This window comes from Protopterus annectens, chromosome 12.part0 (genome assembly GCF_019279795.1).
Source record: "Protopterus annectens isolate FY-2018-M chromosome 12.part0, PAN1.0, whole genome shotgun sequence".
In the NCBI taxonomy this organism is placed as follows: Eukaryota; Metazoa; Chordata; order Ceratodontiformes; family Protopteridae; genus Protopterus; species Protopterus annectens.
The window spans coordinates 824288641-824302939 of record NC_056746.1 but is presented as its reverse complement, the minus strand read 5'-3'; the positions used below and the strand labels follow the sequence as shown (position 1 = coordinate 824302939).

The window sequence follows — 14299 nt, the reverse complement described above, 5'->3', positions numbered from 1 at the left end:
AGAAATGCTGAAATTCCTGTTAAATACATTTACAGTTCATCCATACCTCCACAATTTGTGTTGATACAACTCTAATTACATATTAGTTACAATGTTTTAGGTCCAATGGAAGTATGATATTAATATCGGTGCCTTCAATCTATTCATTAATGTTTTTGTTGTTAAAGTAACTGAAATAGAATACGTGAGGTTGTTAATTCATATGTTTATCATCAAAAACATCTATACTATTCCCGCTTATTAAATACGTTGGTTCCTATCCACATAAGCGGGACTTGTCTTAACTATATTAACTGTATATACTAATACCTAGTACATGCGAAAGTCAGTCTAAGTGTTGAACTTTCTGTTGGTATTGTGTATATAAATTTCGTATCTAATAGAGAAAACGGGGCCTACTATTAGGGCAGGTTTAATCCAAAGTCTATTATGGTAAAATGTACTCTAATACATTGTGTGCATGACCACTCCTGTGATTGAATACTACTACAGCGGATTTTACTGTCAATTATTAAGTACATCTAAACTTCAGTTACATCTGTTTAGATTTTTTATCCTTAATATACACAAAATAGAGTAAATTTCATTTATGCCTGGATATACACAGACATTAGTATTCAGCTGCCATATTAATTCAAGTCTCTCTAATAAAAGAATATCAGGACCCCCCTCTTCTATCTGTTTTAATTTGATCAATTACACGAAATTTGAATAAATGATCCGGTTGTTCAATTATGAGCCTTGTCAGGGCATTTTCTGTTTTTTTGTGACTTATACTATATAGGTGTTCATATACCCTTTCTTTAAGTGTTCTAATGGTTTTTCCTATATAGAACACTTGGCATTATTGACACTTAGCCAGATATACTATCATTTTTGACTGGCAACTACATTTGTCCCTTGTTTTGTATTTTTTATTACTTATATAAAAAGTCTGGCCAATATCTATGTGTTTACAATAGTTACACATTAGGCATTTGGACATACCTGGATTCCTAATATTAGTCTGTAACTCATTCTGTAACTCATATAGAGAATAGTAAAATAACAAAAAATGAGGAAAACATTACTAAGCAGGAAAGACAGACAATTAATAACATAAAACAATTATCCCTAAGATTTATGAAACCTGATAAGGGAGGGGGACTATTTATCATGTATAAAGAAGACTGCAAACAAAGAATGAAAATGTTACTTAATAGTGACACATATGTAAGTGTTTCAAGGAATGAACTTAACATAGCTTACTCAAGAATTAAAACATATATAAATGATTTATTTATAGAGGCTAAGATTGACTTGGACATGTATAATTATATGACCATGTTAGCACCTAAAATTCCTCATTTATTCGGAGTACCGAAAGTTCACAAAAATATAGAAGACCCTCCCATGAGACCACTGGTAGATGCACGCAACAGCATCACTTACAGTTGTGCTAAGGTAGTAGATTCAATATTGAAAAAATATATCAAACATGAAAGTACAATATGCAAAGATTCATGGTCATTTCTGAAAGAAATCAATCAAGTGGAATTTAGGGATGGATATAATTTCATGACAATTGATGTCAAAGATTTATATACATCTATCCCACATACAGAAGGGATAGAATGGGTCTCTAATAAATTAAGAAAATGGGGGGGGCCCTTTGACAGAAATTAGTCTGGTAGAGGAATTGTTGGACATTGTTTTGTCCAATAATTATATTAAGTTTGATAACACCTACTACCTGCAAAAAGTGGGAGTAGCAATGAGGTCCCCACTTGGAGCCAGCTTTTCAAACTTAGTAATGACACACTGGAAAGATGAATTTATCTGGAACATAACTAGCATCAAAGAACAATTATATTTTTACACAAGGTTCGTGGATGATATTTTTATTATACTAAGAGGCGATGAAGTAAAAGCCAAACATTTATTAAATTATTTTAACAACACAGTTACCTTTTTGAAGTTTACATCAAACTATGGTACAGACAAAATTTCATATTTGGACATTGAGCTAAGAAAAGATAGTAAGTACAACAAATATGTGAGTACCATCTATAGAAAGGAAACATATTCCAATAGCTTGCTCCACTTCACCAGCTGTCATCCATTTCACCAAAAAAAGATCAGTGGTGAAAGGACAGATGGTGAGAGCAGCAAGGATGACTAGTTCGGAAATGGATTTTTGGTTAGAATGCCAAAAATTGGAAGGTATGCTCCTTAATAGAGGTTATCCATATGACTGAGTGAGTAATTTGATTACTGAAATACAGAATAAAAGAAGTAACGGTATATATAAGCCTATTTTAAGTACTGAACAAGTAGACAGCAGTATGGACAATACACTCATAGAAAATGGGGACATCAACAACAAGCAAATTTCCATAGGGTACAGTTTTATTACATCATACAGTATGAATGCCCAAGAATTAAGAAATATTGTATACAAGAATTGGGAAATTTTAGAAAATGATCCATCTGTAGGTAGCAAGCTTGTAAAACCCCCTCAGGTTATATTTAGGAGGGAGAGAAAGATAATATAAAAAGCATTTTTGAGAACGAGTTACAGACTAATATTAGGAATCTAGGTATGTCCAAATGCCTAATGTGTAACTATTGTAAACACAGACATTGGCCGGACTTTTTTATATAAGAAATAAAAAATACAAAACAAGGGACAAATTTAGTTTCCAGACAAAAATGATAGTATATCTGGCTAAGTGTCAGCAATGCCAAGTGTTCTATATAGAAAAAACCATTAGAACACTTAAAGAAAGGGTATATGAACACCTATATAGTATAAGTCACAAAAAAACAGAAAAAGCCCTGGCAAGGCACATAATTGAACAACCAGATAATTTATTCAAATTTCGTGTAATTGGTCAAATTAAAACAGATGGAAGGGGGGATCCAGATAGTCTTTAATTAGAGAGACTTGAATTAATATGGCAGTTGAATACTAATGCCTGTGCATATGCAGGCATAAATGAAATTTACTCTATTTTGTGTATATTAAGGATAGAAAATCTAAGCAGATCTAATTGAAGTTTAGATGTACTTAATAATTGACAGTAAAATCTACTGTAGTAGTATTCAATCACAGGAGTGGTCATGCGCACAATGTATTAGAGTACATTTTACCATAATAGACTTTGGATTAAACCTGCCCTAATAGTAGGTCCCGTTTTCTCTATTAGATACGAAATTTATGTCCATGATACCAATAGAAAGTTCAACACTTAGACTGACTTTTGCATGTACTAGGTATTAGTATATATAGTTAATATAGTTAAGACAGGTCCCGCTTATGTGGATAGGAAACAAACTATTTAATAAGCGGGAATAGTATAGATGTTTTTGATGATAAACATATGAATTAACAACCTTGTGTATTCTATTTCAGTTACTTTAACAACAAAAACATTAATGAATAGATTGAAGGTACCGATATTAATATCGGACTTCCATTGGACCTAAAACATTGTAACTAATATGTAATTAGAGTTGCTACAACACGAAATGTGGAGGTATGGATGAACTGTATATGTATTTAACAGGAATTTCAGCATTGTTACCAACAGTTGTGTCCGTTCCTATGGAACAAAGCTTTGTTTTTGTGTTCACTTTTTGTTTTTACACTCACGTGTGGTATGTGAACATGGTGCATTGTGTATTTGAATAAGAATGGAGAGCAAGAAATAGGGACTAGAAAGAGAGTAGTGAGTAATTCATTATGATTAATTAAGTAGATTAAATGTCACAGGAAGTTATATTTAGAAGAACTGTAGGAGAAAGCAATTAGTCTGAAGAAGTCTTCACACTGTGAAGACGAAAAGCGCTTAACAGGAATTTTGTGTTTTATTTGCTTTTAACAGTTGGGTTCACTTCACAGTTACTTTTCAATAAAAGGTGTGCTGATTTTACTAAGTGGATGAACCATTATTTCAACAGAAGTGACCACATGATTTACATTATTTAAATAAGAAGTTGAATGTTTGCTTGCTGCAGCTGTTGTTTGTTGAACTATTCATGATATAATTGATACTAAATACAGCATAACATCCTTGTAATGTTAATCAGGGCAGCGTACCTACTCACTCTGCCCCAGTAAGCAATGTCCATACCTCTACTCGCTTTACTTATGAAGCAGCATCCCAACTCACTTCATACACCATCCACTGAATTACCTTCCACCAAATAGGCACCATCCTTACCTCAGCTTGCTTATCTATTCAGCAAGCTTCCTCCAACTACTCATTTCCTTTCCCCAGATCCTTGAAATTAACATCCAGACATCAGAAGGGGAAAAGAAGAGGGCAAGCCTATCCCTCTTCTCCGCCAACCAGCCTGACCAGGCTGTTACCCCTCCCTTCTACTCAAAATTGTTCAGTTCACTTCCCATAAAGGGAAGGGTCAAGCCAAACATCCTTTGATGTACCCATCATCTGTAAAGCACCTTAGAATCCCATCATAAACCCTTTTGCCATGCCATCACTGAAACATACCCTAATGAAACTAAATAAAGCAGGAATACTGTGCCCCATTATAACAGCGGAACATCCACACCAAGAGAACACATACCCTTTTAGCCCGCTCCCTTCAAAGCTGAAATCATGGCTCAACCTGAATGTACTGACAGCCTATAACCACAACAAAACCACAAACTATAACCCCTTGAACTCAAGATAGCCCCAGTCAAACTAGTAGCAAGTCTCACACCCGAGACCCTGTTAACCGTAGCATATCACCTTAGCCCACTCACTACCCAGTTCTATATGTGCAACCACTCCATTACCATAGAGAATAGTCTATCTTCAAAACTTTAATGTCCTAACCTTAGATGGCAGAAATCCAGCACCTCTTGACCTAGTTCCTGAAAACTCACCTATGGTCAGCAATGAAATACTCTACGTGCCAAGCCATAAACACCCCCCCCCCCAATTCAGTCATTACCAAACCATTCTTAATCCCTGTTTATCCCTAGCCTTTCCTCTCAAAAGCTCTCTTTCCTTATGTTACCTATACCACTAGTATCCTACAGCTGCCTTATCCCATAACAACTCACCCAGTTTCTAAACTACCCCAACACAGCCACCTACCTACCATGTTTCCTAAAACCCTATCTACAAAATTCACCCAAACCCCAAGTGAACTGATCCTCGTGCTATCCTATAAAACATTAACCTGGTATGTAACATCAACACTACCTACTCAAGAGACAAGCCTGTCACCCCAAAATGCCACCCGTTATGAACAAACTCCAGCATCATGTCAAACCCTCCTTGGCCCTTCTCCCACATATGGTTCAACAACTGGATGAGTGAATATGACCCCCCAAGGTTCCAAGCAAGCAAGGATTGAACTTCATTGGCTTGCAGGAGCCATAGGGCTGTAGCCCCATAAGTTCCTGTGCTCCTATGAACATCGCGACTCTACGCATCCCATGGGATCCCCACACTCTCCATAAACCATCCCCGACAGTTTTTCCCTTTGCCCCCCTACCTACCTCTTCCTTACTTGCCACTATACCAATGCAATAATCAGCTCCCACTAATTAAACACAGAGGTCTAACATGCTTTACCAAGGTGATTACTCAGATCCACCTTGTGCCCCATTCCAGTGGCAAGAACCTCCATCCTATCAAAACATCACCTTTCAAATCCCCTCTTCAAACCTCTGCATGATGCCTTCTGCACTTCCGCAATTTCCGTCAGTAACTGTTGCCCACCTGTGCTCCCCATGTGTAACATCCTCACTCATCACTGCTTCCATCATTTGCGAATTCACTGTGTATCACCACAACTGGTAGTCGGCAAACCACCATCTACAAAGAAAAGGACAAAAGTAAACCCTCTAATATGTAAAGAGAAGGCTCCACCTTATACCCACCTTCCAAATTACAGCTACAGCATTCCAAGACCCCATCTGCAAGAAAGAAAAAGACATGTAAATCATCCAAAATACATAACACACATTCCAAGACATCTTCAAGGACAACCTATCGTGCCAACCTGGGAAGGAATGTACCACTGCCACTGACATCTATGACAAAGCAGCCAAAACTGAAGCTATGCTTCCAATGACCCTATCAAATACCCAAGATAACTACCAGTTGAGTATGTTAAAACTAAACCCCACACATGAAGGGACCTATCAATATCCACAACCTGGGTAACCTTGCGATTCCAAACCACATCCATTAGCGTCCTGTATAAACCAAGCTAACTTATATTGTAAAACCATCTGCCTAGCTCTTAACCTTCCATCGCCAAATGAGGCACACTAACCAACATAATGTGGCACAAATGGACACAATGCAGCAAACATAATAAGAGCTGACTAGCAGCTTACAAAATACAATCAGGTTTTATTTTAAATATTCTTCATACAAACATAAAAGGTTGATAGCACATAAATAAATTAGTTGAGTATATAAAATCTTCTGTTAGTTTTACAAAGTTCAAAATAATGTTGATGAGTGGTTGTCTGGCAAGGTCTACTGAACTACAGTAACTTTGAAGATTGACGTCTGATGACACTTATGCATCTCTTTTTCAGACCTTAGCCAGAATTCAGTATTGAACAATGAACGTGTTAGGTAAGACTATATGATATAGCAACCTTTGTATTGTAGAGTTAAAACACGGTTGCTAGGGCAAGAGTGCATCATACAGCAGGTTGTGTGCCCTGCAAGAAAACCACAATGGGACACTTGGAAAATCACACACACACACACACACACACACACACACACACACACACACACACACACACACACACACACACACACACACACACACACACACACACACACACACACACACATATATATATATATATCTATCTATATATATATATATATATATATATATATATATATATATATATATATATATATTTATATAATAGTTGTACTCCACAGCAACATTCCTAGCCTACCTTTTGGTATGTAACTCATGTGCACAGATACTGATTCTTTGGAGGTTTGCCTCCACCTTACCTGCTAAAAATTGCTTTATAGAAAGTCTAGCAGTTAATTATATAACTAGCTGTTTCTGAATGCTTACTGTGTCTGGGCCTTCCTCAGCTGGTCTAGCTGCCATTTCAGTGAAAACCTCATTAGTTTAAATTTCAGACTACCACATATCTCCATCTCAGATACCCTATTCATCCACAATATTGGTTAGACTGCAACATATAAAATATAACAAACAGATGTAGACATCCATAGTACTTATACCATACATAAATGTTCATATAATACAATTGAAATGTAAAAGTTTGACAATAGGAGTCACTTGCATATTTACTAATGCGTGGTCATATAAATACAGTACTGGTTTTAATTTAAATACTCACAGTATCTAAAACATATGCAGTTATTTTCAGTAAAGAGTTGTTCCTTTATTAAAGTATTTATTTATTTTATTGGTGGATAAGAAAAAGTTGCTCTCTTCACATGTCCAGTGGTAGGCTATTCTAGCAGGTGGGTGCCATATTAAAGGATACTAATTCTCCAAATGCAGATCTGATGAGATGCATTTTAAGTGAGTTAATTTCTCATTACTAACAAAATGTAATTAGGCTGAGGTTTTGACTATTAGTTTGGAAAAGAGGGGGGGGGGTATTCATTTTGAATTACTATACTGAATAGAAATGTGGACAAGGAATGCCTCTTGCACTGTTGCAGGAAGTCAATTTGTTTAAGTAGAAAAAGGTAGTGGTGAGTTCTGGAATCTGAGACTGCTATAAAGAGGCATATTTTACTAATGGTTGTTTGTAGTTAGGTTTGATTAGTCATTAGGGCACTAACTTAGTAGTGGTTAACAAAAGCCTCACTGTGCAATGCACTGCAATGGCGCCTGCCTCAAGCCCGCAAACCAAATCGCAGCATCCATGCAGCTAGTGAATAAAGCTTCTCCTTACACCCATTTCATGACAAACATGACACCCACTCAACTGCCATTATCCCAGGAACCAAGAAGTTCACTCCAACAACCCCTCCCTCTAAAGCAGCCAGTCACTTTAAATTGTGCCACTTACCAACCATTAGCAGCGGCATAATAAGTGATCAGGCAGTAAACAGCACTTCCTCTGGTAACGGACAGCGGGTAATGTAATTAAACCTGTTTTTTACACACACACACACACACACACATATATATATATATATATATATATATATATATATATATATATATATATATATATATATATTTATACACATTTTTTTTTTTTTTAAACCTAGCATTGAATATTTTTTTTTTTTTTTTAAATTCTGGCCATCCTGTAAATGGGTTGATCCAAGTATATCGGTTGCCCTGATATTTCCATTGTTCGGGCTCATGTGAGTGTGAAGTATACCGTACATTAACAGGCAACCCAACCACAGCCACAACTGCGCCTGTGCAGCAATGAATGCCTGCCTCATGCCCGCGAACCAAAGCACATTCCTCCTGCTCTACATGGGCGAAGAAGCGACGCCAAGATCCAGAACACCCAGACACCGAGGCAAGCAGTCCAGATCAACAAGGACGATGAGCCAACTTTGAATACAACCAATCTGCCCCACTACGCTCTTAACCACTCCTAGGCCCCGACCCGGCAAGCACCACCATATAGCAAGGAATGACAGACTGTCACTGCAAAAGCATTGACCATGTATTAAGATGTCTACAGCTTTGACCACATTGATAAGACCCCCTCCGTCTGTCTCGCAAGCTGCCCGTCCTGTGCAGTGGGACCCCAACCACCTTCTCTTGTACCAAAACAGCAACACTTTCTCAACCTAATCCCAAACTGATCTGTCAGATCATTCCCCTCCATTGACCAAATGAATATCCTCAGACGACATCAATAAGCATGCAAACCATGCAGGGCCATCTACAGCTGAACCCATCTGCTATTATCCGCTCTTCTCTGAAACAAGTTTTATAACTGTCACAAAAAAAAAAATGTGTACGCTCAGCCGAAATCTGAACAGCTGAGAGGTATGAGCACCATGAATCCTCTCCAAACAGCCTGACAACACCAACGAGTAACCAAACCCAAAGGCTTCCCAGCCTAGGCAGACAACCACAACCAAGTTATGAAATATAGCTCATTCTCGCAAGGTCCCTATGAGCTGCACCACTAGTCAGTAAACACAACGATTAACCCACAACTAATAATAACATTAGTTAAAGTGGCTCGACCCTCATAATTCCCTCAGAAGCCAACAAGTAACCCATGACTAAGCACAATTAGCCTCTGAAGCAACACAGAAAGGGAAAGAAAATAAATACCTAAATAAATAAAGAAAACGCTCAACCATATGGCTACTCTAACTTACTAGGTTCCATTTTAAGGCCTACCTCCACACTCAACACTACCCCCAGGTCGTCTAGGGCGTACTACCTGCCTGTAGCAAGTTCATGCCAAAATGTGACTGCTTAACCCAACTACACTAGACTAAACCTATTAAGCCCCTCCCCATCATTATCTCACTTCCTCCCAACCATCCCTGCCTCCACTTAACCCTTTCATCTCCCCAACCCACTTAACTCCCCTTAATATTAACCTAACCCCCCCCCCTCACTTGAAGATATCCTGGGACAACTTAGTTTGTTGCCAGACTTCATTTATGCTTCATGCTGAAATGATTAATGCTATTTTTGCTTGTATTCCATTTAATTATCAGACTTCATTTATTTTCACTAAACTGCTTTTTACCTCTAATTTAAGAACTAATTTTATTGCCCCCTTTACAGATACCCCAAAGTGCATGGTTCAGTTATTTTCTGATTAATTGCCTGTACCTGCAGTTATTTTATTGGCAACTCTGGTAGATAAAATTAATGATTCTGCAGTTGTTTGGCTGAATTAATTTCTAATACTGGAAAACTATCATTTTACATTATTTTAATGCTTGCTTCCACAAGTATGCATAACACCAGGGAAGCCACCTTAATTCAATGCACAGGTGTGATCAGTTCACTTCTAACTTGCTGCCCAAAACTACAACAGTACACTGATTATTGTCTAGCCATTATTTTGTTACAGTATAAATGGCAGATATAGTACAGTTGAGGAAAAACACTTTTTTTACTTTAATATCTTTGGCATTAACAGAAGTCACCGACAAGACTCCCTCTCATCTCACATTTAAAGTACCTCTACATACTGTACAAAACTTGCAGGGTAACACGAATTGTATTCAAGAAATGTATATACATATATTAGAAAGAGAAATGTAACTTTTTATTTATAGTTATATCTTCAATTCCTTTATTATCGTTCTAAGTATTATTGCAAAAGTGGGAATTATACTTCAGAGTATTCCCAAAAGTTAGTTTAACAGTCCAAAAACCCTTTTCCTTCCATTTTTTACAGAGGCAGTGTATCATGTCTAATCTGCATCTTATGGAAATAAAGCTTTGGAGTTCATCCATTTATTCCTACCTTTACATTCTTGCTGGTCTTATTCTTTATCATCACTACCACTGGGTGCTGATTTCTTGTTCAAGTTTAAGGTTCTTTTTTTTTTCTAGTCAGCTTCTGAGCTTTTTTCTGTCACTCAATCATTTTCCTTTGGAACACTAGAAAATACTTTACTGGTAAGTTCTATCAATGGGCTGTGCCATTGTTATAGTAAAGGGAAACAGAATGCCCTTCAATATGCTGTCTCACTTTTTTCTGGGTAATTTTTTTTTATTTCCGTCTTTACCTGTTCTGCATCCAAAACTGTCTTTGCTCCATCACAAAAAAATATATATATTCTGAAGATATTTGGATGTAGCAATTTGAATCTTGAACCTGCCTCTCAACATTTTCAGATTACAGGGATAATAAACTTGCTTTTCTTCTTTGTATACAGTGAATGATATTTTTTTTCCACTAACACTCTGGTAGCCACAATTAGTAATACTTTACTCTTCTGCCACAGTTTTGTCAGAAGTATCTCCTTTTCTTGATATAACTAACTGCGTCTTTACTACTATCGATTTTGGCGTCTTTCCCTTGGGACAGCTTTGGGGCATGCATACGGTGTGCCCTTTCAATTAACAAATCCTGCTGTGTAATACCAGTGCAGTTGCTTATTTATTCATTCATAAAACTGATGCAGTTTATTTCTTCTAGTTTCTTTGGTGAAGCAGAAAAGTTCACCTTTTTCTCTGTGTGCTCTGTCCTCTTACTCTTACTGAAAGTAGTGTCCTGTACTGAGGCTGAAAACTGAGTTGCTATTTGCTGAACAGTTGCATGGCTGTTCCCCATCAGAGATTTGTCTTCTCCTATTCAAGCTGATTTTCTGTTACTTTCTCTAGAATTCTGTTTTGCTGACATCCAGACAGTGCAGTGACTAACCAGTAAATGAATTTTACATAGATAAATGGACTTCTCTCACTGTTTTTACTCTAATCACCCAGTTGAACAGTGTGCAGTCATTTTGGAAGGCTATTTGGATCTCACTTCTAAACTATTCTTACTGATAGTTACATGCTGTTTTACTCTAGTATGGGGTCCAGATATTATAGCAGTGATGTAGTATTCTTCATCTCAATATAAACATGTCTAAAAACTAAAGAAATATATTTTTGTCTGCCCCTCCCCCTCACAAAAAAGTATTGTACAGGGTGAAGATAGCCTTATCACTGAACGGGTTTCATTATTTGATTTAAGAATTGTTCTCAATAGTTAAAGCAGAGTGTAAGCTGTAGTGGACAAAAGTAGCAATGTATGTAATTGTGTTAGGGCTTACCATGAGCAACAGCCCTTTCTGAATCCCAGGAATTATGTTTTAGAATAATTTTAGTGTCCAAGTATTTATTTCTGAATGTTTTTCTGAATATTTTATTTACTTAAGGAGTATTTTATGTTTGAGGCTTTTAGCTTTATATCACTTTAACCATTGTTATGTGCCTGGATTTATGAAGAAGAGGATTGTACTTATTGTTTCCAATGATAAAGTAAAGGTGATGATATATATCTAATGGTGTACACAACTTGCTGAGAGCTGTTTTGATGGCCAAAAGCTGTGGAATATACACTATATTGACTGCAAGACTGATAACTCGCATAACAACTGTGGCTCTTTGTAATGTGTTTCCCTTTGGTTTCAGTTGTATGAAGTAGAGTTAGTATATGTAAATAAGGGGTTAAAGAGGAGAGTACCCATGCCAAGTGTGTGGTTAGTGAAGCTCCCATCATGTAAAGTATACATTTGTGCTTTCATTTTTGTTAGTTTATTACTTATGTTACGTGTATAACTGTTTGGTGCTTCAGTTTTACTGATCACAAAATGAAGCTATGTGTTTTCCCTCTGCAATCTGTTTATTTTTGTTGATTTGTTTATTTATTTATTTATTTATTTATTTATTTATTTATGTTTTATGGTTGGTGTAATCATTCTCACATTAATAGAATTCACTGTGAGTGATACATTTCAATATGTGTGTGTGTGTGTATGTGTGTGCGTGTGTGTGTGTGTGTGTGTGTGTGTGTGTGTGTTTTTACTGCACAGCTGTAACTATCTGACTTCCCACCTTCTCTGCTTCTTATTCCTGCCTGACTCTGTTATTCCTTTCCTCCTTTTGGTTTTCACATAATTTCTTTCTTCTGGCAGTTCAGGCTAAACTAAGTCTATCCATTTATGACTAAAACAGTGACGATGCTTCAGCTAGCCCCTCACTACTTCATTACTTTCTCTATCTTTCTGACTTTCTGTATCTTAGATATATATATATATATATATATATATATATATATATATATATATATATATATATATATATATATATATATATACATATATATATATATATATATATATATATATATATGGTACCTATGAAGTCATCGAACCTTTACAAGTTTGAACCACATATGGTCGAGACCATACATTCGAATTTGTAAAAGTTCGAGCGTGTGAATGGAAATCACCATAGGCGAAGGTTTCCATTCAGTTCAATGTGGTGCAATCTCGGAGTTGGTATATTTAAGTAGCGGGGGTGTGAGGGGTGCAGAGGGGCTTTCCCCCTGCTTACAGCAGTTTATTTTGTTATGTAACTTCGAACATAATGGTTCGACCATTAGGTGTTCAAAGTTACGTAACTTTGACTATGTGATAAAGACCTATATATATATATATATATATATATATATATATATATATATATATATATATATATATATATATATATATATATATATATATATATATATGTGTGTGTGTGTGTGTATATGTACATATATATATATATATATATATATATATATATATATATATATATATATATATATATATATATGTGTGTGTGTGTGTGTGTGTGTACAACACATACACACACACACACACACACACACACACACACACACACACACACACACACACACATACACACAGATAAAATGTGCGTGTGATATGGGATCCTATTATATTAGCTGACGCACTGAATTGTGAACGCTGTTTTGCCAAACGTTATTACGTGAAATGGCAAAATTTCGAAAGTACGGAACAGCGATTTTTTTTCCTAGGGAAAAAAAAATCACTGGGCCATTTTCGGGACTTTGCCATTTCCTCCACTGTGGTGTGATCTTGGAGTTGGTATTTGTGCTTGGATTTTTTTTTTCTAGTGGATCAGTGATTTTTTTCCCAGGGAAAAAATTGCTGATCCGTGTGTTCCACATTTTGGGTTTTCAGGGATTGTGGGTCGATTATATAGTGTTCTCAATTCAGTGTGTTTGCTAATATAATATAAACCCTGTGATATTCATATCTGCAAATATATGCGTTCATGAGAGAGTCAGTCTTAGTCTACTGCACACATCATTAGATGTCAAGAAATCAAAAAACTGCACTGCAAAAAGCCCAGTGAAAAATTCCCATCTCCCCATATAGGTGTTCGTTAAAGTGTGATTCTTTGTAGTTGCTAGGATCATTGGTCACCCATCAATGTGCAGTCAGCAAACACACCTGCATCCGTGCATACATATATGTGTATGTGACTGTGCAAATGTCTGCTTGGGCATATCTTTTTTGCTGAGTTTTTCACAGTATAGTGATTTATTTTTTAAAAATTGTGACTTATTTTTTTCTTTTACTAACAGGCTTAACCTGCAGACCAGTGTTTCTTTCAATATAATGGTGAGTTCCCCATCATTTGGGATGTTAATTGCTCCTGAAGGAGAACTTTATGCTGAAGTGCCTTTGCTTTGCAATCTGACTTTACACAGCAAAGAAGGCTACCTGTTGAAACGATCAGTTAAGACTGCACTCATTACTACAAGCCCACCGCTTGACGAGCAGGTGTATGAAGTTATTGTATGTAG

The 14299-nt window shown here is 36.5% G+C and overlaps 1 protein-coding gene across 1 annotated transcript in view; it reads left to right on the top strand.

Moving 5' to 3' along the window:
* Positions 1-14299, top strand: part of HELZ2 (helicase with zinc finger 2) — a 1911095-nt gene that overhangs the window by 494730 nt on the left and 1402066 nt on the right. Inside the window, exon 5 of the mRNA XM_044089861.1 lies at positions 14078-14299. This exon is cut by the window's right edge and continues 411 nt beyond it. Coding sequence (XP_043945796.1) covers positions 14078-14299 — 222 coding nt within the window. The remainder of the gene's footprint in view (positions 1-14077) is intronic.